This window comes from Vicugna pacos, unplaced genomic scaffold (genome assembly GCF_048564905.1).
Source record: "Vicugna pacos unplaced genomic scaffold, VicPac4 scaffold_56, whole genome shotgun sequence".
NCBI classification, from domain to species: domain Eukaryota; kingdom Metazoa; phylum Chordata; class Mammalia; order Artiodactyla; family Camelidae; genus Vicugna; species Vicugna pacos.
Genome location: NW_027328745.1, coordinates 91846 through 118653, shown reverse-complemented (window position 1 = coordinate 118653; position 26808 = coordinate 91846). Strand labels below are relative to the sequence as shown.

Below are 26808 nucleotides of genomic sequence, written 5' to 3'. Positions count from 1 at the left end.
TTCCATCCCCTTTGTTAACAGCGCGCACACACACACACACACACACACACACACACACACACACACACAAATAAATAAAGGAAAAAATAAACAAATTAACAAAAAAGATTACACAGACCCTAGTAAGCTGCAATTTCATGTTTAAAAAATACTGCCATGATTATGCTAAATAAATGAACTCAGTCCCACACAGATACACCGTGGGAGCCACTGGGGCTGAGGTAGGACATGATGTAACACGAGGACCAGGACCGGGGACTTGCAGGGGCTGCCAGGAGCTCTTGGGTTTGTCTTTAGGGTCACTGCCCTCTGCCAAGGCTCCCTCTCTCTCTCCCCAAAGAGGAAAAACCTAGAGGTTTTCTAACTTTGCAGTCAGTGTCCATCCATCAGCCATGTCTAGTTGACCTCACCAGCGCTGCAAACCCCCTCCCTGCCTTCCTCACCCGCTGCAGGCGGCTCTTGGGGGCTGGGGGGGCTGGGGGCGCTCTTCCTCCCTGAAGCCAGCCCTGCGAGGGCAGCAGGTGTAATAGGAAAGAGCAAATCTGACTGCAAACTAGACCTGATCCTTTCGCTTTAACCCTGTGTTGTTTCCTAGGCCTAGTCTTGCTGTTTCTGCACCGTTTGAAGCACAATGTTGCCTTTAGCCTGAAATATACAGCAGAGCCTACTCTCAAGGCTCTGACCTTTAAGGATATTAACACTTTCCCATTCATGTAAAGGCAACACCTTGCAGAACAGAACATGACATCTGCTTTCTTAGAGGCTTTATAGGGGCACCATGACCTCACCCATGCGGACAGCTGCAAGAACAGCAAATTCCTGCACCAAGAACTTTGCAGCAACCAACCACGCCCCCTCCCCCGTTTGGGGTAAAAGGCGCCCGTATTCTGACTTGGAGAAGATGGTTCTGCAGGACACTATTCTGCCATCTTTCTCAGTCAGCCGGCTCTCCGGACAAAGTCACTCTTCTTTGCCCTAACACTTCATCCCCCGGTTTCCTGGCCTGCCACGTGGCGAGCAGAATGAGCTTGGGACTTGGTAACACAGGGAGGCGAGGAAGCCCACGTTAGGACTCTCACCCTCCTGAGCGATCCCCTCTGCCTCGGCTCAGAAGACCACGAAGGGGTTACTGGGATGGTGGATGGAAAAATGAGGCTGAAATACGACCATCAGCGCCAGGCCCGCGTGGGAAAGGTGACAGGGGCGCTGTACGAGGCACACCCAGCCTCCTTCCCAGTCACGTCATGCTCACGTTCCCCAGGGACCAGGGAGGCCTGGACCCCCCCCCCCCAGACAGCAAAGCGCATCTGAACCCGCAGGTGCCCAGGGACTGGTCCAGTGTGCACCCCTCTGGCTCCCTCCTCACTGTTCCTCTTACCCCTGCCCCCCCCCCCGCCTGCTCAGCCTCGGCCCCTCCACGTGCCCACCCAAGGCCAGCACCACTGCAGGAACACGTCTGGCCGGTGAGCTCTGCCCCTTTCCAGCCGTCACCACGGACTCTCCAGCCCCGTAGAGCGCCTCCTCTGGTCACGGCATCCTGGCCTCCAGGACTGACAGGGATCCCGCCCCTGGGTTTCACCAGCTTCCCCTCTTGTTCCAACAATGTTCAGTTGAGCCTGTGGTGGCCCAGGCCCTGCTCCTAGTACACGATGAATATCAGCTCCAATACCCATCCTTTCGTGGACGGAGACACGAAGGCCCTGGAGCTGGCAGCCTCTAGTGATGATGGAGCCAGTTGGGCCGGTGAAGGCCCCAGGTGGTCCCAGAGCTGCCACACCAACCCTGATGCCCTGGCTGTGGCCACTTCTACGTCACGGAGGAAAGCCCTCTGTTGACGCCTAGGCTTCCTCAGGGATGCACGACTGCGATGGACCCCAACCCAGCCGCGTGCGCGGCCGCGCCCACTGGCAGCTGCCTCCCTCGGTACACACTGGGCCTCTGCTGGACAGATCTGTCCCACCTGCCGGCCCCCATCCTCCCCAGTCGGATCCTGCTGACCACGCCCCCTCCTGTCGCCTGGCCCCACAGTCCTCTGCGCAAGCCCCGGGGCGACCTCAGGGCCCTGCTGTCACGGCCAGGGCCTGGGGAGGGCAGTGTGTGAGCACGTGGGTCGGCCCCTGAACAGGCACGCGCTGGCTGGCCGGGGGAACCGCAGCCGCCTGCCCTCGGGACCGTGCGCCCAGCCCGAGCTGCCTCCTGCCCGGCAGCCCGGAGGGGGGACCCGCTGCAGTGCCGAGAATCCCACCCTGAGAAAAGTGCTCGGGCGACGAGGGAGGGCGAGGAGGGGGGCAGTGGACGTTGGGAAAGAAAGGGGCCAGCCCGGGCCCCCTCCACCAGGAGAGCCGTTTGTCCACCGGGCACACGGGTTCCCAGCACCGGGGACGAGCGTGACAGGACTTAGAAGCCAGCGTCTACGTGCGACGCCTTCGCTTGGAAGTAGGCGCGTAAAGCCGTCTTACCTGAAGCGGGAAACTGCAGCTGACCGGGCCCGATGCCGCCCCGTCTGTGAAGTCAGAGAGCTGGACTGCGGCTGTTTATTCCAGTGGCGTTTTCTTCTCGACTTAAATCAAGAGGGTACCTGAGAATAAGAAAGACTTTAAATAAATAAACCTCGGTTCAATCTTCTCGAGAAGCAGCTGCTTTCGACCGTCGTACACAGATCACCCTTGGTCTGTCAGACGTGACAACTGAGGATCCAGAGGGGAAATGGGACGTTTGAACAGGAAGGCTCAGGACGTGCGGCAGGTGTGCGGGACGGGGACAGGGCCCTCTCCCAGGAGCCCCGGGCAGAACAGGGCCACGGGCTCTACCCTGGCTCCTACGCCAACGAAGAGTCCTCGAGAGCGTGGAGGCCCCCGTCTACGGCACGGTCCCACGACAGGCCACACCCTCGTTTCGGAGAGAACAGTGTCACCCCTCGTGCTCATTTACTGAGTCTCCATCCACACCCACCCCTGTGTCTACGGGGCCCGCTCCCAGAACTCCAAACGGCACCCCGCACAGGATGGGGCCTAATGGGCTTGTACCCCGTGGACGACTCTTTTTTCACCTGCCAGGAAGGTGAGGGACAAACTGCCTCCACCTGGCCTGCCAGGAGGGCAGGCAGAGGCCGAGCACTTACCTGTTCAGGTGACAGGCAGGCGCAAGACACGCACACAGGTACCCGGGCCAGGTGATGAGCAGGCACAGGGCACAGGACACCAGGAAGCAGACGCAGAACCCCAGCAGGAGCAGGACGGCCTCACCCCTAGGACGGACGACACACAGTCCCTGCAGGCTGGGCCAGGTGAGGTGTGCCCAGCGGATGCCCGGGGCCCCTCCCTCCCTCCCCTGCCCCACCCGGGTCCCAGCCCCCGGGAAGCAGCAGTGCTCTCTGGGGAGCTGCCCGTGCTGGTCCTCTTCTAGCAGAGGAGCCCTTCCCGCGTCCGCCCTCACTTCCCCGCCGCCCCAGGGTCTCTCTAGCCCTGGGAGCGCCCGAGAGCTGCTCTCCTCGTGCAGGAAGCGTGACGCTTGCACGGACTTGGCTGCCGGGTACCGCCCTCTTCCTGGGCCTCACCTGGAAAGGGTTTTTCCAGAAAAACTTGGATCCCTATGAGCCCTGCATATGGCCACTGAGTGTCCACAGTGTCTGGGGCTGTCTGGGGCTTCCGTGTGTTTTTCTGGAAACTCACAAGATCTTGAATACAGTTCCCTGTGCTATATTACGGAAGAAACTTGTTTATCTGTTCTATAAATGCCTGTCGTTATCTGCAAGTCTCCAACTCCCAGTCTGTCCGTTCCCAGCCCACTCCCCCCTGGCAACCACAAGTTTGTATTCTCTGTCTGTGACTCTTTTTCTCTTTTACATTTAAGTTCACTTGTCTTTTTTTTTTTTTTTTTTTTAGGTTCCACATATGAGTGGTAATACTACATGGTGTTTTTCTTTCTGTTTCTGGCTTACTTCACTTAGAATGACCTTCTCCAGGGACATCCATGTTGCTGCAAATGGTATGATGATGTCATTTTCATGGCTGAGTAGTATTCCACCATATAAATACATCACGTCTTCTTTATCCACTTATCGATGGACAATTAGGTTGTTTCCATGTCTTGTAAGTAGTGCTGCTGTGAACACTGGGGTGCGGGTGTCTTTCTGCATTAAGGTTCCTTCTGGATAGAACCCAGGAGTGGGATTGCTGGGTCATATGGTAAGTCTATTCCTAGTCTTTTGAGGAATCTCCATACTGTTTTCCACCATGTCTGAACCAAACTGCATTCCCACCAGCAGTGTAACATTATAGGAGGGTTCCCTTTTCTCCACAGCCTCTCCAGCATTTATCATTTGTGTGGACTCTTGAATGATGGCCACTCTGACTGGTGTGAGGAGATACCTCATTGTAGTTTTGACTTGTATTTCTCTGATAATTACTGATACAGAGCATTTTTTCATGTGCGTGTCGATCATTCACACGTCTTCGTTAGAGAATTGCTTGTTTAGGTCTTCTGCCCATTTTTGGATTGGGTTGTTTCTTTTTCTCCTATTAAGTTGTAGGAGCTGCTTACATATTCTAGAGATCAAGCCTTTGTCGGTTTCATCTTTTACAAATAGTTTCTCCCATTCTGTAGGTTGTCATTTTATGCGAAAGCTTGTAAGTTTAACTAGGTCCCAATTTGTGGATTCTTGCTTTTTCTATTGCTTGAGTAGACCGCACTAGGAGGACACTGCCGAGATGTATGTGAGACAAAGTTTTGCTTGTATTTTCTTCTAGGAGCCTTGTTGTTTCTTGTCCTATGTTTAAGCCTTTAATCCATTTTGAGTTGATTTTTGTGTATGGTGTGAGGAAGTATTCTAGCTTCACTGATTTACATGCAGCTGTCCAGTCTTCCCAACACAATTTGCTGAAGAGACTGTCTCTATTCCCTTGTACGTTCTTCCCTCCTTTCTCGAAAGATAAATTGACGAAAACATTGCGGGTTCATTTCTGGGTTCTCCATTCTATTCCACTGATCCATACGTCTGTTTCTGTACCAATACCATGCCGTTTTGCTTACTGTAACTCTGTAGAACTGTCTCAAGTCTGGGAAGGTTATTCCTCCAGCTCCATTCTTTTTCTTCAGGGATGCTTTGACAATTCTGTGTCTTTTGTGATTCCCTATACATTTTATTATGCTTTGTTAGTTCTGTGAACGAATACAATTTAAGTATATCCCTTCACTGGAATCCTAATTTCAAGGCTCTTCTATCCAACCTCGTAACTCCACACATTTTAATACCAATAATCTCCCATCGACCTCATGGGTTACAGTTTAGGTTTTGTCTCATCATGAAACTTTCGCTATGTGTACAACCGGGCTGCAGCCATGGCATCCTATACTGAGCATGCTTTGTACTGTTTTCCCCTCAACTAGCCTCTGGTCCATCACCTTCCTCACAGTAGTGTCTATACGACTTAATACAAAGCCCTGGATTCACCTCTTAAATAAAACATTTACTAAATTGTGTTATTCTCCAAGGTGTTAAAGAGAAGATGAAAATCTTGCCCTGAAATACACATGTATTTCTACTGATCACAGAAACATGTTTAAAGTAAGAGCATTTAACTTCATTATCCACAATGTGGGTTCACATTTTGCAGGAATAGGTCGTAAAAGTTGAATTAACACGGCAAATTAAGAGGGAAGAGCCAGGATGACTTTCCCATGATCCTCACCGCCCAGGCCTTCTGTGTCTAGAGGGGTGCAGGGCCTGAAGCAATGGGTCTATAACACATCTAGATGTCCTGGGTTCAGATCTCACTGAACAGCCCGGACGGAAGCCTGCAAGGGAGGAGAAGCAGACAGCCTACGGTGACGGCAGATGGTGCAGGTGGCCCAGGGGCCACAGGGATTCGACCTGTAAGTAAGTAACAGCCCAGCAGGGAGAGGAGTCGCTTCTGTTTTGGCAAGGACAGGTGATCCAGTCTTAATTATACATTAAGAATTTTCTCAAGAAACACGTTATGTCCCTAATTCACCACATACCTTTAGAAACTAAACGCCATAGCAAGAGAGAATTAAGGTAACCTCTGTCAACCTGTATAGTTTTATCTGACGGGCAAGAAGAAAGATAAAACATGCATTCAGAAGCAGAATTTGTGAGAGGGAGGAGGTGACAAGTCTATATTCCTGGTCACCTTCGCATAGCACCTCTGCTTCCTTATCTGTGTCATCCTAAGAGGAGGACAATTCGGTGAGGAAGCTGCCCTCAGAGGAAGGAGAGCGCTGGGCTATCACCCTGGTGCAGGCCTGAAACACGGTTCCAGTGGCAGAGGCGTGAGGACTGAGTCTTGAAACCTAGTTGCAGAATCCATACTGAGGCCCGAACGCCCAGCTAAGTGGGCAGGATTTGTTAGACGACCGAACTACTTCCGTGTTAGTGATGCCCACGTGCCGTGTAAAATGAATAGAATGAGAAGAGCAGAGGATGGGTGCCGGAGCCTTGAGAACACTAACATTTGAGGGGTCGGCAGAGGTGGGATGGGACATGAAGGAGGTGAGAGAAGTGGCCAGAAAAAAGGTTCTCGGAGTTCCGGGACAATGTGATGTCCCATTAATTCAACCAATATTTGTGGCGTCCCTACCTTGTGCTGGGCACAGTTCTAAGGGCTCAGGATCCAGAAGTGAACAAACTGATAAAATCCCTGCCCCAAGCAGCTCTAGTCGACTGGGGTCATCAGGTAATTTCCAAAAAAAAAAACAACAACAAAAAAAGCGAAGTCCTCATGTGTGTTAGATGATGGTGCGTCATCTGGAGAAAAACATGCAAGGGATGGAATCCTCAGGAAATGGGACAGAGATTGTTGAGTGTTGGATTCTATGTAGTGTATTCTGAGAAAAAGTTCAAAGGAAGGCGATCAGCAAACTTGACAGGGACCGATTTAGTGAAATGATGGGAACAGGACACAGACTGGATGGCGGAGTAACCGTGAAAGAAGGGAGAAGAGATCCAGAAAGCAGTCTGTCTCCACGTGGAAGGGGAGGACCCACACAGTGCCTAGAGGAAGCTACCTATCCGGGATTAATGTATTTAACCGGGAGACGAGGACGTTTCTTGTTTACAGGTTGACAAGAAGAGAGCGAACAGCGAGGGTGTCTGAGGATCTCCCGGGTCTGACAGTCCCACCTCTGAAGGAGGCTCTACTCGGTAATAATCGTCTCGATGAAAGGGACGTTTCACGACACCAAGAGACTCGGATGTCCCTTTAGACTATGAAGCGCTAAGCAACACACTCATAAGCCGTGCGTGGACGGTGCCCCTGCCCCAGCCTTGCCCTGGACCCTGGCCCTGCTCTGCTGCCAGGGCTGGTCCCTGCAGGAGCCCGAGGCCCCTGAAGCCCCGAGCATTCACCCCTGTGCCCCCAGCGGCCCGTGTGGGCTCCACTAAGCCTCCTTCCCTGCTGCTCCAGGGGGCAAGTGCTGACCCGGGGGCCAGGGGGTGAACCCCGAGCCGCGCAGAGCCCCCACCCCGGCTCCGACTGAGAGGCTGGCTGCAGCAGGGGGTACCGGGGGGTGGCCCATGACCAGTCTGGTCTGCAGGCTGGCTCTCCCACACGTCCTTACATTTTCCACTCTCAGTTCACAGACCTGGTTTGGGAGCCACTTCCGTCGGTCCTGCCTTCCAGGAAGTACGTCAGCACCTCGCCCTTGCCCTGGACGCCGACTTTCCCACGGCACACAAAGTGGTACGTGCCCCGCCGCAGCAGCCGGTGAACTTCCTCAGTCACCTGCAGGAGAGACATGCGGGCATCACTCTTGGTCAAAGGGGAGCCCATGGAGGGGTCCCTCCTCCACCTGCACAGCCCACCCTGATCACCCAGGCCCGGCCTCCCTGGCTCGGCCTGCAAGCCAGGTCCTCTGGCTCCTCCTGTGGTGACTCTGGTCGCCCTGTGAGAAGAACATGATCCCACAAACAGAGCAGGGGACTCCGAGGGAACTAAGCGGCCCTAGACAAACAGGTGAGGACAGTGGTCCCCACGGATGATGGGTGGGCTGGACAGGGCCTACACAGACCTGGTCCCAGGGTGTGAGCTCCACGGTCACCCCAGGCTCCAGGCACACCTGCAGACATCGAGCTCCAGTTGTGGACACACAGTGGCAGGCCCGGCTCCCCGCAGGGCTCCCGGCACCGGCAGGAACCTCGGACAACCTCGAGGGTCGGGGACTGGCAGGAAGGGGCCGGCACCAGGCTCGCATCCCTGTGGCCGGCACAGAGCCCTCAGGGCCCAGCTGGGGTGCACAGGCTCCTGGCTCCTGGGGCCTCCGTGGGCCCAAAAGCGGGGGCCACCAGCGCAGACAGGGCGGTAGGCACATTCCCCTCCCTAGTGACAGCGGGGACGTGACTTCACTCCCCCAATTCTTGGGTTCCCAGAATTGGGAATCTAGCTAAACAACAGTTTAGCTGGAAGAATTCCCGCCTCACACAGTTAAAAACAACATGAAATCCTGCACCCCAATGTTCATAGCAGCACTATTGACAATAGCCAAAACATGGAAACAGCCTAAATGTCCATCAACAGGTGACTGGATAAAGAAGATGTGGTATATTTATACAATGGAATACTACTCAGCCATGAAAACCGACAACATAACGCCATTTGCAGCAACATGGATGCTCCTAGAGAATGTCATTCTAAGTGAAGTAAGCCAGAAAGAGAAAGAGAAATACCATATGAGATCGCTCATATGTGGAATCTAAAAAACAAAAACAAAAACAAACAAACAAATAAAAACAAAGCATAAATCCAGGACAGAAATAGACTCACGGACAGAGGATACAGACTTGTGGTTACCAGGGGGGTAGAGGGTGGGAAGGGATAGACTGGGATTTCAAAATTGTAGAACAGATAAACAAGATTACACTGCATAGCACAGGGAAATATACACAAAATCTTATGATAAATCACAGAGAAAAAAATGTGACAATGAGTGTGTATGTGTCCATGAATGACTGAAAAATTGTGCTGAACACTGGAATTTGACACAACATTGTAAAATGATTATAAGTCAATAAAAAATGTTAAACAAAACAAAACAAAACAACATGAAATAGGAGAAAGCTCTTTCTAGCAAGGTTATTTAAGCAGAAGAGGACACGATTCCTTGGGTCCTCCTCGCCTTACACTGAAGGAGACCACCTCGCTCCCCTCCCCTGGGTGCTGCTCTGAAACCCCCCACACCCTCCCCCTCTCATGCCATCTCCCATCTCTGGGATCTTTAGTTACAGCAACTCGGCCCATCCAGGGCCCAGGGTCTCAGGTCCCCAGGGTGTCAGTCCCTGGCAGAGCTGGGCAGAGGACCGTTCTTCTCCCCTGCCCGATGGGCTGGAACCTGGCCTTCTTCCCGCGCGGCCCTCGCACTCACTAACCATCGGCCTGCTTCTGGCACGCACGCCGTCTAATCCCTCTCTGGACAGTCAGCGCCCCACACGAGGGGTCTGGTCTGTCTCAGCACGTCTCCCCAGGGCTCCTGGCATTCATGAGTGCTTGTCGAATACAAGAAGGCAGGCAGGCAGGCAGGCAACCGAGGCCCGCGGGAAACCTACCCAGGGAAGCTCAGAAAGGAAGCATAACCACGGACTATCAGGACCTGCCCAGCTCCCAGGATGGTGAAATCTGCGGATGGCTCTAAATGTGCTGGGAAGGGGCCCCTCGGGAGAACCAAAGCTGGCTGAACCAGTGTAGACAGGAGGGCTGGAAGCGTGTCTGCCAGACCGATAGAAGGAGGCCCAGGGCGCTGTCACTGCCCTTAATTAACTACCTCTGCCAGTTTCTGCAGCTGCTCGTTGGTGAGGCGCAGGCTGGTGCTGGCATGGAGGGGCTGGGGGCTGCCTGGGGTCTGGAGGAAGTCGCCTGGGGAGGAACAGGATGCCGCCATCCACCCACCCGGACGGAGAAGGGTAGGTGGATGCCTGGGGCCTGGACCCTCGCCAGACTGACTCCATCTCTCGGCCTTGGGAGCTGGGCAGGTGGTCCCCCCCCCCAACGCCTTGTAAACGAGAAGGACGCTGTCCACTGACAACAAGAGTAACTCGGTCAGCCTGATGGTGGCTACGACAGTCACAAAGAATCAAATGGCCAAGAAAAAGTGGAGAGTGCTTAAACTCCCCAGGGTGCTGGCTGCTGGGTGGCCCCAAAGCTGCCAAAGGCCCCGGTCTAAAGCCACACAAGGGTGAGGGCCTCACTCAGTTCCCCGGCAGGGCTCACTGAGCGTGCCCCAAAGTCCTTCATGGAACTGAGCCCGAGACTGGCTGCTTACCCGGGGAGACACCGAGGTCACCAAGGCCACCACTCAGACGTGGCCTCTAAGACGCAAGGTGGCAAAATGGATCGTGATCAAAGGCTCCATTTTGCTCTTTCCTCTCACAGCTGAACCCACAACTCATCTGTTCAAAGAGACCTGTGCTCCCGACACCCCGACGCCCTGCTCGAGCCCCCGGATGCACACGGACAAAACCTCTGAGTCTGCTCCTGACCCTGAGCTTTTCCTCTCACTGTTTTCACTTGTTTTATGAAGAACGAGCGGCAATAAAGCATCCAAAACGTTGTGCAAGGAAATGCTGGAGGTGAGGATGACCCACCACCACACACAGCAAAGCCGAGGTTTGACGGCAGGCGGGGACGGGCCGGGGGGTCCTCCCGGGCCGCCTGGGAGCTCGGGCTGCATGCCGCCCCTGTGTCCCCCTCAGCCTCGAGATGCCAGCCAGGAAGTCCCAGGCTGAGAATCAGGGCTGTGCGTGACGTTACCGGGGCGGGTCCTGGTGAGTGTCCAGGTCAGGGGCTCAGAGACACGAGGTCCCCAGGAGGCCACGAGGGCATCCCCTAGAATGTCCGATTCTTAGCCGTCTGCATGAGGCTCCCTGTGTCTCAGCAGCGTCGCGCTGGAACTCTCCCCAGAGTTCCCTGTGAGGCCCGGCCGGCAGGGGAGGACCCGTCCCACAGCCATGTCGACTTCACGCTGCATGAGAACACGTGCTGGGCCCCCTGGAGGCATGTCCAGGGAAGCATCTGCTCGGTCCCCAAGCGGATGGCCGAGGTGGAATCTGGGCATCATCGTGGTCAACCTTCCCTTGGCTGGCTTACTCCTTGGAAAATGGGGCCCCCGAGATGTCCCTGGGACTGTAGTCTGCACAGAACCCCCATCTGCCTCTCCTGGGACGGCAGACACGGGGTGGGCGGTGTCCTTGTTTGGACTTTTGACCCAGAAGAAAGAAGGCTCCCGCCGGAGGGCTGAAGAATGAGACCGTGGGCAGGCGACAGCTAATTGGACAGTATTTTCAGGAAAAAAGACACCTCTTTACAAAACTTGAACATTAAAATCTGAGTCTTTTGTTCACTTCTTCCAGGGAAGAACCAAAGGCTTAGTTTGGGCCAGCAAAGGGAAGGGCATCTCTCCTAGACTGTGACCACGAACCCCTTAAAGAACCACACAGCAGTGGAGCGTAAGTGCTTCTCCCTTCAAACAGGAGGAGGAGCGTGATGGGCTGGGAGCACCTTCTGCGCAGAGGGCGGTCACGCGGCCGGGCCGGGGGGTGGGGGTGGGGGTGGGGACCGCTGGTCTTACCCAGGCTGACAGACGTCAGCAGAGCCCCGCTCCTGTCCTGCCCTGTCCCAAGTGCATGGGTGCTGACACTCAAGCCAAATGGAGGAAGGCGCGGGGCCGGGTCTGCAAAGACCCTGCGTGATGCTGGTGCTCCCGGGAGGTCCACGCAGAGGGACCTTGGAGCCAAGACGCAGCGCTGCCCTGTGGGAGTCCAGACACGGACTTCGCCAGGCAGCAGCTGAGGGAGGCTGGATGCTGTTGGGGAGGCCACACCACGGTAACTGGCCCTCACCGGAGGCTGAGGGAACAGGGGCGGCTCTGAGCAGAGGAGTGGCCGACTCACACCTGACTCCAGACACTTAGACATGTGATGTCGGCTCTGGACGTGGCCGGGCTGGAGAGTGGGTGGGCTTCCCACCAGGTCTGCCCTGGGACATGACCAGCTCTTAGGGAAGGCTGTGAGGAACAGGGGTGAAAGATCCTGTTAGGGAAGGAACACAGTGTCCTGGGATCGACGGCATTAGGACAACGTGCGTGCTCTTGACACCACTGAGCTGGGCACTTAAAAATGGCTAAGACGGTCAATTTTACATTATGTGTGTTTCACCACCTTAAGAGAAGCTTAAGGAAAAGAACGCAGAGGTACAGAGATCTCACCTATGTTCTGAGAGCAGGAGAGCGCCGTGAGGATTTTGACCCGTTTGCCTTTTAAGCTGATGAATCCGAAGGACCCACCAAGGCACCTGACCGACAGCTAGTGCCCCAAAATGCCAGCTGGGGCCACCGGAACCGAACAGGCACGAGGTGGGAGAGCCCCACGCTTACAACCTTCTCGTTGGAACCACATCCTGCAGGGGGCTGCACCCCAGTGTCTTTGTCAAAACCTGGGATGAATGCACATCTCACAGGGCCTGCAGAGGACCCAGTGTGACTCTGATACAGCAAAAGCCCAGTGCTAACTGGTGACAGCCACTGGGCGCAGTCCTCTGACGCCGCCCTGAGGCCAGGCCGCAGCGGGAAGGCAGCAGCCCTGCTCGCCAAGTGCCACGCTCTCTGCCCTGCCCCCCGGGGTCCCCAGAGGACAGCCACAGCCACACACAGGGGACAGGCTCCCTCCCTCTGAGGCTCCCAGAGGCCTGCAGTGTCCAAGCCTCAGCTGACTCACACTTGCTCATTTGTTCTAAAGGAAATTAGGAGAGTGGGTCCACACTCCCTCCTACCCGTAAAGAGCAGGCGCCACTGTCCTCGACACCTTCAGATGGCTCCCTGCCCAGGGTCACCTGCTGCTTCCCAAGTCAGGTGGCCACACAGCACTCTGCCCTTCGAACGGCGAGGCAGCCCCTTCCCTTCTAAGGAGTCGTCACGCACTGCCCCCAAACATCCCAGTCACTCATCACCCCGACTCTCCCCATGGCCACGTCGGGGCCAACCCCCAAGGCCGCAGACACATCGAGCCCCCATCAGCGTGCCTGCCTGCAGCTTCGCGTCCCCACCCAGAAGAGGCAGACGAGGAAGGGAGGATGCAGGCTGCAGGGCTAGGTGGCCGGCCCCTGCCTCACCCTTGCCTCTCCTGCCTCCGTCTCCTGCCTGCAGGATGGGCACCTGCACCTTGGGGATTCTGAATGCACTGACCTGGATCCTGCCCGGGACCCCGTTGCCGTCCATCCACTGGCCACGTTGACTGTGTTTCCCCAGAATGTCGTACTGCAGCCTGCAAGCCCCAGTCACTCCGGCCACCGCGGGGCCCATGTTGATGCCTGGAAAACAGCCCCGGTGTGGTGTTAGTGGGGAGGCTCTGGAGGGGAGGAGCTGGCCCTTGTGGGGTCATGGATTCCTGGGGCCACCAAGTGCAACCCCCCTCCCTGAAGCAGGGACCCCACAGCATGGCTGAGCGGCTGCTCCCAGCCCCTGCTTGCACCCCACACCCCCAGGAAGCAGTCCTGATCCCGAGAAAAAGTCCCATTTCCTGGAACAGCATCCTCAGACCGAGTCTCACCGCTAAGAAGGCTGACCTTTCGGTCTGTAGAGCCACAGTGTGTGTCCCCCCACCCCCACCCCAGCTCCTCCTTCCAGAAAGGACAGCAGCTCCTGACTGCTTCCCTGGGTGGGATCCCTCAGCTCCTTCGGGACTGGGGCCCGGAATGAAGTATTTCAAGATGCTCTGAAGGAGAGCGGAGCCCCCCTTCTCTTTCTGCGATTCGGGGTCCTAACGGCCTGGGGAGCGACACAGGCCCGGGTGCCCCAGCTGTGTCTGCGCCGACACCAGGTCGCATCTACTGATTCTGTCCTCACGTGTCAATTTTTCTGAGCTCAGCCAAGTGTCTTAATAACATTTCAGACACTCGCCCGGTCAATCCCCCGAAGCCTGGGCAGGGGGTGCTGGCGTCTGCGGGAGAAGGTGGGGGAAGCGGGCAGAGCTGGACGGTGAGTTGGGAGAGCTCGGCCTTGGGCCAGGCAGATGTGGGACCTCGGGGAAGAGTCCCCAAAGGGCCCACTTCACAGACGGCTGGGGCGACGCAGAGAGCCCCCCTCTACCACCCCGGAAGCGTCAGCCCACGTGAACGAGTCGGAGCCAGGATCCAGCCTCGTGGGACCAGCCGTCCGGGCACAGAGAGGGCCAATCAGCCAGCAGATTCTCAGTAACAGGGTAAGAAATAGAATTTCCATGACGGGCCCTTGGATCTGTCCCCTCTCACGTCAGTACATCTGTTAATCCGAGCCCGCAGCCCCGGAGAACTGACCACTGAGGGGGGGGGGGGTGAGGCACAGAGGGCGGCCTGCCCCCACCTCCAGCCCATCCCTCAGGCCAGGCACCAGCTCTAAGTCAGCGCTTCTGCTTAAGCGCGTCAGAACCCCGCCCACTCGGAGGGACACCTGCTGCCCCCTCACACTCAAACCCAGCTCTCGCTCCTGCTCTTAAGGCCACTAGACGTTTCAACTGCAAAACGGCCAGACATGTCCAGTTTAACTAACTCTATCACGGACTAGCAAGAAAAGGAGAGAGAGAGAGAGAAAGGAGAACAAGAAAGAGACCATAAATCTGCAGGGAGGAGGGTACATAATAGCTCAGTGGTAGAGCACGTGCTTAGCACGCAGGAGGCCCTGGCTTCGGTCCTCAGTGCTCCCATTAAAAAAGTAAATAAATCAACCTAATTACCTCCCCCACTCGAAATTAAATCGAAACACCTGTAACAGCTAAGACACAATGTTTTTAAAAAATCATAAATCTCCAGTTTAACTACATCCTTGACTAGTAAGAATTTTTGTGGGAAACTATCTTCTTGCCAAAAAAAAAGGAGGGGGCGGAATTTAAGAGTTAAAAAATAATCTAACAGTTTTATAAAAGCTAGAAAGGAGCTTAGACCCCCGATGGTCCCCCACCTCACTCCCAGGTGAGGGGAAGGGACCCCAGGAGGACCAAGGGCCCGGCTTGAGTCTGCACAGCCGGGCTCTGCGCAGGGAAACGGGGCGCCCTCCTCCAGCCGCGTGTGGACTCAGACGTGCACGTGAAAGCCTCTGAGACAATCAAGATTTCTCACGTGCCTTGTGAGCTGGACAATCACTCTTTCGGTCCTAAGTCACCGATACCCAGCTCTGAGGCTCACCCGGCTGTCCCTGTGTCCCACGCACTCCTCTGGGTGGCTCCACCCGCCTCCCTGAGACAAGGGAGCCTGGAACGGCCTCCTAGGCAGAGGGCCGTGGCCACCAGCTCCCGGGCCGGGTGCGGGAAGGGTGCGCTGGCCCGAGTGACGGGACGGCCTGCGGCCACGTACCTGCACGGAGCACGAAGTCGTCGCAGGACCGGTAGTCGATCTCGTCCGGGACGCCGAGCGCCTCCACGGGGAAGGCTGCCAACGCGCCGAGGCGGGAGGAGACGCACGGCCTGACCTGGATGTGAGCACACGCGGGTTATTACAGTTGAGGGGCGCGAGGGCAGAGGCAGCAGGGACGCTCAGCCAGTGACCTGCAGGGGGCCAAGCGGCACCCCTGGTGAGCTCGCGATTTGATCTCCACATCAACAATGCAGCAGCCGGGCTGCTTGAGTTCAATCTACAGGTCAAGCAGGGAATAACTGACGTCTTGATGATGTCCTTCTAGGCAGAAACGCGGACTGTATTTCCACTTAGCTAGACCTTCTTTGACTTCTCTCATCAGAGCTTTCTCGCTTTCCTCATAGAGATACTACCTGTATCTTGAAAACCTGTACCCGGTATTTAAGTGTGGGGGTGTGTGCTAACACAAAGGGTATTGTATTTTCAGATTTCACTTGTTCACTGCTGGTGTATTTTAAAAAATCGTTTTTTCTATATAAATAATCGTACTACCTAAGGACAAGGACAGTTTTATCTCATCCTTCTCTGTCTATACACCTTTATTTCCTTTTCCTGTCTCACTGCTCTAGCCAGGTCTTCCAGTGTGACTGGCAAACAGGAGCGGTGAGAGGAGAGGGGCTTCCTTGTCGCGCTCCTATCTCGGGGGAAGGCATCAGTTCCTCCGCATCGTGTCTGCGGGCACGCTACAGGGGGATTTGGTAGATACTCTTTATCAAGTTGAGGAAGTTCCCTTCTATTCGTAGTTTGCTGAGGAAGTTTTCTTTAAATCAGGAATGGGTGTTATATGCTGTCAAATAAATGGTTTGCATCAATTGATATGATCATGTGATTTCTCTTTTTTTATCCTGTTGATATGGTGAGTTTTATTAATTAATTTTGAAATGCTGAGCCAGCCTTGCGTATCTGGAATAAATTCAACACTCATTTGTGGCGCTTAGTTCTTCTCATACCTTGCTGAATTCAATTGTCTAATTAATATTTGGTGAGAATTTATGCATCTATATTCAAAAGGAATACTGGCCCGTAATTTTCCTTTCTTGTAATTTCTTAATCTGGTTTGCTATTGTGGCAATGCGCTAATGTGGTAATGCTGGACTCACAGAATGCGGTGGGAAGCATTGCTTCTACTTCTATATCCTGGAGGAGATTACAGGGAACTGGTATGACTTCTTTATGAAACGTCTGACAGAATTCACCCGTGAACCCAGCTACACCCAGCACTTTCTGTTTTGGAAGGTTATTAATTATTGATTCAATTTATTTAACAATAGACACACAAGGAGGGGGCCTGGAGCATCTAGGACGACGCGAGGTCGTTCAGCTCCCAGGTGAGAGCAGAGCCCCCTGTTGGGGGGTGGCACCAGGGAGGGACATGCTGCTCTGGCAAGACAAACCTCTCTGGACACCCCCAGGCCCAGCAGGTTGAAAGATGAGCCTGGAAGCTACTTCAGGCCACAGCTGGGCAAGCTGAGCCTTGGTGTTTGTGCCTTTAGGACCTAGAAACCCAACCTGAGACTCTCTTATTTTTGAGACGGCTTTTCCAAGCCCTGCGCTGTGCTGCTGGGGTGGTTTTCGAGCTTCACCTCTAGGTCGTGGCCCCAGACTGCACTGAACATGGAGAAGAGGATGAACCACCAGCCCTGCGGCCAGGCGGGCAGGGCCAGGCCAGGCCGCCCACACAAACTCAGCCAGGACGGGACACCACCCAGAACGTGAAGGTCTTGAAACAGCGCTTTCCCCCTTGAGTGTGGTTTCCTGAAGCCCCATCTCCCGCCTTGTGGGGATGGTGAACGTTATGCTCTCTTCCAGGATCAAAGGGGAGGACACGGTGGTTCTGGGCACCTGTCAACCCCACATCCCAGGAGCCTCTGATGGCCCGGCCTCTGCCCTGCGCCTGGGGGTGGGCAGAGGGGCCTCCCCTCCTTGGTGCAGCTGAGGGCTTGGAAAAGGCTACCCCGTGCGGTATGAGGCAGAGGGGAGGGTCCCTCTGGACTGGACCTCCAGCTGCAGCCCTGCAGCCCCTCCCAGAGCAGCTCGGCTTGGAGGAGCACCCTGCTGGGTCTCAGGGCCCGGGAAGCACTGCCACGCAGGCCGCACACTCACCGCGTTCCGGGGGTTGGCCATGAGGCAGTGCAGGGCGACGTGGGCCGGCAGGAGGTTGAAGAGGACCCTCCTGTTGTCCGGCTTCACCCTCTCCGTGTCGTCCCGCTCCTCCTCTGCCTGGGGATGACAGGATGCTCCGTTGGTCACTCGCCCACCCTTCCAGCATCCTTCACTCGCTCGACAACCCGCCACCTGACAAGATCCTCTCCTGGACCAGACTCTGAACTGTCTTCCCAACTGGGCCCTGACTTTGCGGCGTCCCTCTTCATTTCCGCATTGTCCAGTTTTAGCAAGAACCCCGCTGAGCCAGCTCACCCAGACACCCCATCCCTGACATCCGATCACCCCGGACATCTGATCGGGTTCCTCACCTCCCACCCTCCCCAGGTGACGTCCGATCACCCAGGCCTGTCCTCAGCATGAATCCTGTTACATCAGCTCAATCAGAAACCCCTGCCCCCTGATCTCTACTCTTCATCACTTTACAGCCACTGCCCCCACCCTGCCCCTCGGCTGTACAAGCCCACCTGCCCTTGCTGTACTTGGGGTGCAGCCTCGTCCCTCTCCCCCACTGCGAGGCCCCCCCGCAGGGGTCCCTATGCCTAACACCACCCACACGGCTGGCTGCTGGCGTCTAGCCGGAAGCCCCCACGTGACACCCTTCCCAAGGGACTCCCTTGCCGACCCCCGTGGAAGCAGAGGGGCTCCTCTTGCCTGCGCAGCCCAGACGTAGTCCGGCCGCAGCTTGACGTCCACGTGCCAGGCGTCAGGGCCAGCGCACGTGAGAACAGCAGGATGGCCAGGATCGGCTCCAAGCTGCCCCTTGGGGAAGAGAAGGAGGAGAACCCCATTCAGTGCCAAGAACACAAGACCCATCCACCGAGGGCCCCACAGGTGCGACACCCCCAGAGGCGCCTGGGACTGACCCGGGCTGAGAGCCACATCTCACCGAGAAACCCAAGGACCTGCTGGAACTGGCACCCAAGTGGACGAGGGGAGAAGCCCTGGCACGAACGAGCTTCTAGTCAGCAGACCACAGCACAGGGCATCACGGATGGGTATCTGCGACGCCTGCCCGTGGGATGCCCGGCAGCAGCAGCGTACCTGCCCCACGGTCCTCGCGTACCCGCTGAGGTCCAGGACGTGGTGACGCCACAAGCGGGGATCATTTGGGGCAAAGAGGAGACCCGCAGGGATATGGCCAGCAGGAGGGCGCCCATGAGGCCTCAGAGCAGGGTATGGGGCACAGCTTGCAGGGCAGGGCGGGCAGGGCGGGCAGCACTAGGGCCCGGCCCTCAGACGACAGGACCGCCAGGGACCCGTTGGGGCTGGAGCTCCCGGCCCAGAGCAGGCAGCCCACCTGGAGGGGGATGGAGGGGCCCCACTCAGAGCACACAGCACCCCCTCCTCCCCGGCATTCTCTGGCCCCCTGCCCCACCCACTCCCCCAGTGCCACCGGCCAGGCCTTGGGTACTCCTGCCCAGTCCTGGCCCTTCGAGGCTCCTCACTACCAGAAGCGGAGCCCCAGGACCTGGGCTGGAGGACACGAGACCCCTACCGTCCTCCTAAACCCCTCAGCTCCATCCTGTTCCCCCCCACCCCCTCCTTCCTGTTTCACTGCCCCAGCTTCTGTCCTTGGCACGCCACAAAGGGCCGATCACACCTCCTCCACTGGCCGATGTCCCCCTCACCCTGGCTTCCTGGGACACCCCAGGCCCACTTCTGACCCCCCTTGTTTCCCTCCCCATCCTAGGGGCGGGCCCTCCAGTGCGGCTCCCGGCGGCTGCCCCTCATCCCTGTCCCTCACGGCCCTTGCCACGCCCAGCCCCTGCAGACACGCTCACCACATATCCTGGGGCCACGGAGTAGATACAGACCACTGTGAAGATACACGAGATGGCGCCGATCGGGATCATCGAGCACTCTGGAAAACACCGAGCAATAAAGCACTATTGAAAACCAAGTCTCTTTTACAGTCATTTGTGGCCACAGTAGGTGATTCACACTCTAGAACGGCCAGAACCATCTGAATGCGGCTAGAGTCTCACCCATAATTCATCCTCCACACACATTTCCTGGCTCTTTTCATATCATTCATCTCCCAGGTGAAAAAACTGCCAAAATTAAAAAACTGAAAACTGACATCTCTAAATTAAAACAGCAACACTTCCCGCCATCTGCCCTGCCCTATGACGTTGACTGGCACCGAAATTCACTGAATAGATTAACTTGACGTTTTCAGAATATTGCGCCCTTCTGTCTCAGCAATGGTAAAAAATTTCCTTTACTTGTTTCTTCTTTTTTATGCTCTATGTTTCGTCCCTTTCTTCACACAGGCTTTACACGATGTTTGTAAAGTTACTAGAAATTTCATTTTCAGCTTCTTTAAATGCATTTCTACAATACTCAACAAATGATTTCATGGATAAAGTCAGAAGGTTTTAGAATCACACTTCTGAAATTAGAACGAAAACAAAACTTGAGACCACGGGACCACAGAGGAAGCGCGGACCAGCGAGGGTGCCCTGGGCCGCGTACTCGCGTATCCCTCTAACCCTCCCACCCTGTGAGGTCGGGGCCATTACGGTCCCCGCTCTACAGCCGAGGAACCGGGGCCCAGACACCACCAGCCAACCGCACGCACTCTGCAGACCAGGACGCAGCGGGCTGTTCAGCTCACGCCCCACGCTGACACAGGTACACACACACACACAGAGCAAACAGCGGCACGACGGCTAATTTGTCATAACACCAAAGAAAGACGGCCGGTCGGATGCAAACAACAGAAAACGCCCCTAGAACAGGACACACAGTCAGTCAAAGGCGGCCCTCTGGGGTGTCAGCTGTTGGAACGTCCTCAAAGCTCCTGTCACTGTCTCAGAAAGCGACTCTGCAGCCGTGGCCAGGCTGGGCGTCCCGGACCCCACGTCTGGAGGGCAGTTCACAGCCGGAGCTGAATTTCACGAAGGACCCCACGAGGCAGGGGGACGCAGGGCAAATCTGGAGTGAGAGCCTGTGCTCTGCAGGGAAAGAAGCCGTGGAGGGTGCCGTGACCGGGACACGAACCAGGAAAACCGCAGCTGCTCCAAATGGTCGGTGGGAAGCAGGGTGGCCGCTGAGTGACGAACCTCCCCGACGTGCCCGAGCCCTGTGGCTGTGGAGTTCAGTCGAGGCGAACGCGACAGCTACACAACCACATCCTCCGCTCAGCCGGCTGTGCTCCTGGCTTATTCTCAGGGCTCCTGCCCTGTGAGTTAGGGGCCAGGAGGAGGCATGGCCTGGCTCCCTTGACTGCCCGCTGCTGCTCCCATGGGAGGGGAGGGGGCGGGGAGGGGCACTCAAAGGCTTCCAACCAGGCGACAAATTAAGAACCATGTTATAAGCCACACTCACACAGACACACACAACTGAAACAGGCTTCCAGGGAACCCTGATGACGGTCAATAGAGTGACATTTTCATTCATTCCTATTCCATCCCCTTTGTTAACAGCGCGCACACACACACACACACACACACACACACACACACACACACACACATAAATAAAGGAAAAAATAAACAAATTAACAAAAAAGATTACACAGACCCTAGTAAGCTGCAATTTCATGTTTAAAAAATACTGCCATGATTATGCTAAATAAATGAACTCAGTCCCACACAGATACACCGTGGGAGCCACTGGGGCTGAGGTAGGACATGATGTAACACGAGGACCAGGACCGGGGACTTGCAGGGGCTGCCAGGAGCTCTTGGGTTTGTCTTTAGGGTCACTGCCCTCTGCCAAGGCTCCCTCTCTCTCTCCCCAAAGAGGAAAAACCTAGAGGTTTTCTAACTTTGCAGTCAGTGTCCATCCATCAGCCATGTCTAGTTGACCTCACCAGCGCTGCAAACCCCCTCCCTGCCTTCCTCACCCGCTGCAGGCGGCTCTTGGGGGCTGGGGGGGCTGGGGGCGCTCTTCCTCCCTGAAGCCAGCCCTGCGAGGGCAGCAGGTGTAATAGGAAAGAGCAAATCTGACTGCAAACTAGACCTGATCCTTTCGCTTTAACCCTGTGTTGTTTCCTAGGCCTAGTCTTGCTGTTTCTGCACCGTTTGAAGCACAATGTTGCCTTTAGCCTGAAATATACAGCAGAGCCTACTCTCAAGGCTCTGACCTTTAAGGATATTAACACTTTCCCATTCATGTAAAGGCAACACCTTGCAGAACAGAACATGACATCTGCTTTCTTAGAGGCTTTATAGGGGCACCATGACCTCACCCATGCGGACAGCTGCAAGAACAGCAAATTCCTGCACCAAGAACTTTGCAGCAACCAACCACGCCCCCTCCCCCGTTTGGGGTAAAAGGCGCCCGTATTCTGACTTGGAGAAGATGGTTCTGCAGGACACTATTCTGCCATCTTTCTCAGTCAGCCGGCTCTCCGGACAAAGTCACTCTTCTTTGCCCTAACACTTCATCCCCCGGTTTCCTGGCCTGCCACGTGGCGAGCAGAATGAGCTTGGGACTTGGTAACACAGGGAGGCGAGGAAGCCCACGTTAGGACTCTCACCCTCCTGAGCGATCCCCTCTGCCTCGGCTCAGAAGACCACGAAGGGGTTACTGGGATGGTGGATGGAAAAATGAGGCTGAAATACGACCATCAGCGCCAGGCCCGCGTGGGAAAGGTGACAGGGGCGCTGTACGAGGCACACCCAGCCTCCTTCCCAGTCACGTCATGCTCACGTTCCCCAGGGACCAGGGAGGCCTGGACCCCCCCCCCCCAGACAGCAAAGCGCATCTGAACCCGCAGGTGCCCAGGGACTGGTCCAGTGTGCACCCCTCTGGCTCCCTCCTCACTGTTCCTCTTACCCCTGCCCCCCCCCCCGCCTGCTCAGCCTCGGCCCCTCCACGTGCCCACCCAAGGCCAGCACCACTGCAGGAACACGTCTGGCCGGTGAGCTCTGCCCCTTTCCAGCCGTCACCACGGACTCTCCAGCCCCGTAGAGCGCCTCCTCTGGTCACGGCATCCTGGCCTCCAGGACTGACAGGGATCCCGCCCCTGGGTTTCACCAGCTTCCCCTCTTGTTCCAACAATGTTCAGTTGAGCCTGTGGTGGCCCAGGCCCTGCTCCTAGTACACGATGAATATCAGCTCCAATACCCATCCTTTCGTGGACGGAGACACGAAGGCCCTGGAGCTGGCAGCCTCTAGTGATGATGGAGCCAGTTGGGCCGGTGAAGGCCCCAGGTGGTCCCAGAGCTGCCACACCAACCCTGATGCCCTGGCTGTGGCCACTTCTACGTCACGGAGGAAAGCCCTCTGTTGACGCCTAGGCTTCCTCAGGGATGCACGACTGCGATGGACCCCAACCCAGCCGCGTGCGCGGCCGCGCCCACTGGCAGCTGCCTCCCTCGGTACACACTGGGCCTCTGCTGGACAGATCTGTCCCACCTGCCGGCCCCCATCCTCCCCAGTCGGATCCTGCTGACCACGCCCCCTCCTGTCGCCTGGCCCCACAGTCCTCTGCGCAAGCCCCGGGGCGACCTCAGGGCCCTGCTGTCACGGCCAGGGCCTGGGGAGGGCAGTGTGTGAGCACGTGGGTCGGCCCCTGAACAGGCACGCGCTGGCTGGCCGGGGGAACCGCAGCCGCCTGCCCTCGGGACCGTGCGCCCAGCCCGAGCTGCCTCCTGCCCGGCAGCCCGGAGGGGGGACCCGCTGCAGTGCCGAGAATCCCACCCTGAGAAAAGTGCTCGGGCGACGAGGGAGGGCGAGGAGGGGGGCAGTGGACGTTGGGAAAGAAAGGGGCCAGCCCGGGCCCCCTCCACCAGGAGAGCCGTTTGTCCACCGGGCACACGGGTTCCCAGCACCGGGGACGAGCGTGACAGGACTTAGAAGCCAGCGTCTACGTGCGACGCCTTCGCTTGGAAGTAGGCGCGTAAAGCCGTCTTACCTGAAGCGGGAAACTGCAGCTGACCGGGCCCGATGCCGCCCCGTCTGTGAAGTCAGAGAGCTGGACTGCGGCTGTTTATTCCAGTGGCGTTTTCTTCTCGACTTAAATCAAGAGGGTACCTGAGAATAAGAAAGACTTTAAATAAATAAACCTCGGTTCAATCTTCTCGAGAAGCAGCTGCTTTCGACCGTCGTACACAGATCACCCTTGGTCTGTCAGACGTGACAACTGAGGATCCAGAGGGGAAATGGGACGTTTGAACAGGAAGGCTCAGGACGTGCGGCAGGTGTGCGGGACGGGGACAGGGCCCTCTCCCAGGAGCCCCGGGCAGAACAGGGCCACGGGCTCTACCCTGGCTCCTACGCCAACGAAGAGTCCTCGAGAGCGTGGAGGCCCCCGTCTACGGCACGGTCCCACGACAGGCCACACCCTCGTTTCGGAGAGAACAGTGTCACCCCTCGTGCTCATTTACTGAGTCTCCATCCACACCCACCCCTGTGTCTACGGGGCCCGCTCCCAGAACTCCAAACGGCACCCCGCACAGGATGGGGCCTAATGGGCTTGTACCCCGTGGACGACTCTTTTTTCACCTGCCAGGAAGGTGAGGGACAAACTGCCTCCACCTGGCCTGCCAGGAGGGCAGGCAGAGGCCGAGCACTTACCTGTTCAGGTGACAGGCAGGCGCAAGACACGCACACAGGTACCCGGGCCAGGTGATGAGCAGGCACAGGGCACAGGACACCAGGAAGCAGACGCAGAACCCCAGCAGGAGCAGGACGGCCTCACCCCTAGGACGGACGACACACAGTCCCTGCAGGCTGGGCCAGGTGAGGTGTGCCCAGCGGATGCCCGGGGCCCCTCCCTCCCTCCCCTGCCCCACCCGGGTCCCAGCCCCCGGGAAGCAGCAGTGCTCTCTGGGGAGCTGCCCGTGCTGGTCCTCTTCTAGCAGAGGAGCCCTTCCCGCGTCCGCCCTCACTTCCCCGCCGCCCCAGGGTCTCTCTAGCCCTGGGAGCGCCCGAGAGCTGCTCTCCTCGTGCAGGAAGCGTGACGCTTGCACGGACTTGGCTGCCGGGTACCGCCCTCTTCCTGGGCCTCACCTGGAAAGGGTTTTTCCAGAAAAACTTGGATCCCTATGAGCCCTGCATATGGCCACTGAGTGTCCACAGTGTCTGGGGCTGTCTGGGGCTTCCGTGTGTTTTTCTGGAAACTCACAAGATCTTGAATACAGTTCCCTGTGCTATATTACGGAAGAAACTTGTTTATCTGTTCTATAAATGCCTGTCGTTATCTGCAAGTCTCCAACTCCCAGTCTGTCCGTTCCCAGCCCACTCCCCCCTGGCAACCACAAGTTTGTATTCTCTGTCTGTGACTCTTTTTCTCTTTTACATTTAAGTTCACTTGTCTTTTTTTTTTTTTTTTTTTTAGGTTCCACATATGAGTGGTAATACTACATGGTGTTTTTCTTTCTGTTTCTGGCTTACTTCACTTAGAATGACCTTCTCCAGGGACATCCATGTTGCTGCAAATGGTATGATGATGTCATTTTCATGGCTGAGTAGTATTCCACCATATAAATACATCACGTCTTCTTTATCCACTTATCGATGGACAATTAGGTTGTTTCCATGTCTTGTAAGTAGTGCTGCTGTGAACACTGGGGTGCGGGTGTCTTTCTGCATTAAGGTTCCTTCTGGATAGAACCCAGGAGTGGGATTGCTGGGTCATATGGTAAGTCTATTCCTAGTCTTTTGAGGAATCTCCATACTGTTTTCCACCATGTCTGAACCAAACTGCATTCCCACCAGCAGTGTAACATTATAGGAGGGTTCCCTTTTCTCCACAGCCTCTCCAGCATTTATCATTTGTGTGGACTCTTGAATGATGGCCACTCTGACTGGTGTGAGGAGATACCTCATTGTAGTTTTGACTTGTATTTCTCTGATAATTACTGATACAGAGCATTTTTTCATGTGCGTGTCGATCATTCACACGTCTTCGTTAGAGAATTGCTTGTTTAGGTCTTCTGCCCATTTTTGGATTGGGTTGTTTCTTTTTCTCCTATTAAGTTGTAGGAGCTGCTTACATATTCTAGAGATCAAGCCTTTGTCGGTTTCATCTTTTACAAATAGTTTCTCCCATTCTGTAGGTTGTCATTTTATGCGAAAGCTTGTAAGTTTAACTAGGTCCCAATTTGTGGATTCTTGCTTTTTCTATTGCTTGAGTAGACCGCACTAGGAGGACACTGCCGAGATGTATGTGAGACAAAGTTTTGCTTGTATTTTCTTCTAGGAGCCTTGTTGTTTCTTGTCCTATGTTTAAGCCTTTAATCCATTTTGAGTTGATTTTTGTGTATGGTGTGAGGAAGTATTCTAGCTTCACTGATTTACATGCAGCTGTCCAGTCTTCCCAACACAATTTGCTGAAGAGACTGTCTCTATTCCCTTGTACGTTCTTCCCTCCTTTCTCGAAAGATAAATTGACGAAAACATTGCGGGTTCATTTCTGGGTTCTCCATTCTATTCCACTGATCCATACGTCTGTTTCTGTACCAATACCATGCCGTTTTGCTTACTGTAACTCTGTAGAACTGTCTCAAGTCTGGGAAGGTTATTCCTCCAGCTCCATTCTTTTTCTTCAGGGATGCTTTGACAATTCTGTGTCTTTTGTGATTCCCTATACATTTTATTATGCTTTGTTAGTTCTGTGAACGAATACAATTTAAGTATATCCCTTCACTGGAATCCTAATTTCAAGGCTCTTCTATCCAACCTCGTAACTCCACACATTTTAATACCAATAATCTCCCATCGACCTCATGGGTTACAGTTTAGGTTTTGTCTCATCATGAAACTTTCGCTATGTGTACAACCGGGCTGCAGCCATGGCATCCTATACTGAGCATGCTTTGTACTGTTTTCCCCTCAACTAGCCTCTGGTCCATCACCTTCCTCACAGTAGTGTCTATACGACTTAATACAAAGCCCTGGATTCACCTCTTAAATAAAACATTTACTAAATTGTGTTATTCTCCAAGGTGTTAAAGAGAAGATGAAAATCTTGCCCTGAAATACACATGTATTTCTACTGATCACAGAAACATGTTTAAAGTAAGAGCATTTAACTTCATTATCCACAATGTGGGTTCACATTTTGCAGGAATAGGTCGTAAAAGTTGAATTAACACGGCAAATTAAGAGGGAAGAGCCAGGATGACTTTCCCATGATCCTCACCGCCCAGGCCTTCTGTGTCTAGAGGGGTGCAGGGCCTGAAGCAATGGGTCTATAACACATCTAGATGTCCTGGGTTCAGATCTCACTGAACAGCCCGGACGGAAGCCTGCAAGGGAGGAGAAGCAGACAGCCTACGGTGACGGCAGATGGTGCAGG

The 26808-nt window shown here is 55.4% G+C and overlaps 2 protein-coding genes across 4 annotated transcripts in view; both read right to left on the bottom strand.

Annotated features, from left to right (window-relative positions):
- Window positions 1-2459: 2459 nt before the first annotated feature.
- LOC140694587 (adenylate cyclase type 1-like) lies at window positions 2460-19402 on the bottom strand. Of its 2 annotated transcripts, none has more exons than XM_072957753.1 (9): window positions 19337-19402; window positions 18442-18852; window positions 18207-18314; window positions 17493-17609; window positions 15330-15444; window positions 13189-13313; window positions 7603-7742; window positions 3122-3247; window positions 2460-2578 (listed from the first exon to the last, which is right to left on the bottom strand). In XM_072957753.1, the coding sequence occupies exons 4-9, from the start codon at window positions 17511-17513 to the stop codon at window positions 2512-2514; spliced, it is 594 nt and encodes a 197-aa protein (XP_072813854.1). In that variant the 5' UTR covers window positions 17514-17609; window positions 18207-18314; window positions 18442-18852; window positions 19337-19402; the 3' UTR covers window positions 2460-2511. The 2 variants fall into 2 exon arrangements, with proteins under 2 accessions (XP_072813854.1, XP_072813855.1); XM_072957754.1 differs by having other exon boundaries at window positions 18597-18852.
- Window positions 19400-26808, bottom strand: part of LOC140694583 (adenylate cyclase type 1-like) — a 20967-nt gene continuing 13558 nt past the window's right edge. For both annotated transcript variants that reach the window (XM_072957744.1, XM_072957745.1), the window contains exons 8-10: window positions 24084-24209; window positions 23422-23540; window positions 19400-19416 (exon numbers count right to left, since the gene is read on the bottom strand). In XM_072957744.1, the coding sequence (XP_072813845.1) occupies window positions 23474-23540; window positions 24084-24209 (193 nt within the window). In that variant the 3' untranslated portion in view covers window positions 19400-19416; window positions 23422-23473. The remainder of the gene's footprint in view (window positions 19417-23421; window positions 23541-24083; window positions 24210-26808) is intronic.

Bases quoted from the DNA above. Each gene is read 5' to 3' on its own strand.
- LOC140694587 (XM_072957753.1), bottom strand. From the start codon at position 17,513: ATGGCCAACCCCCGGAACGCG. The intron at 15,445-17,492 runs GTGAGTGTGCGG...GCTCACATCCAG, and splicing joins TGGCCAACCCCCGGAACGCG to GTCAGGCCGTGCGTCTCCTC. The intron at 3,248-7,602 runs GTCTGTGAACTG...CGTCCGTCCTAG, and splicing joins GGAAGTGGCTCCCAAACCAG to GGGTGAGGCCGTCCTGCTCC.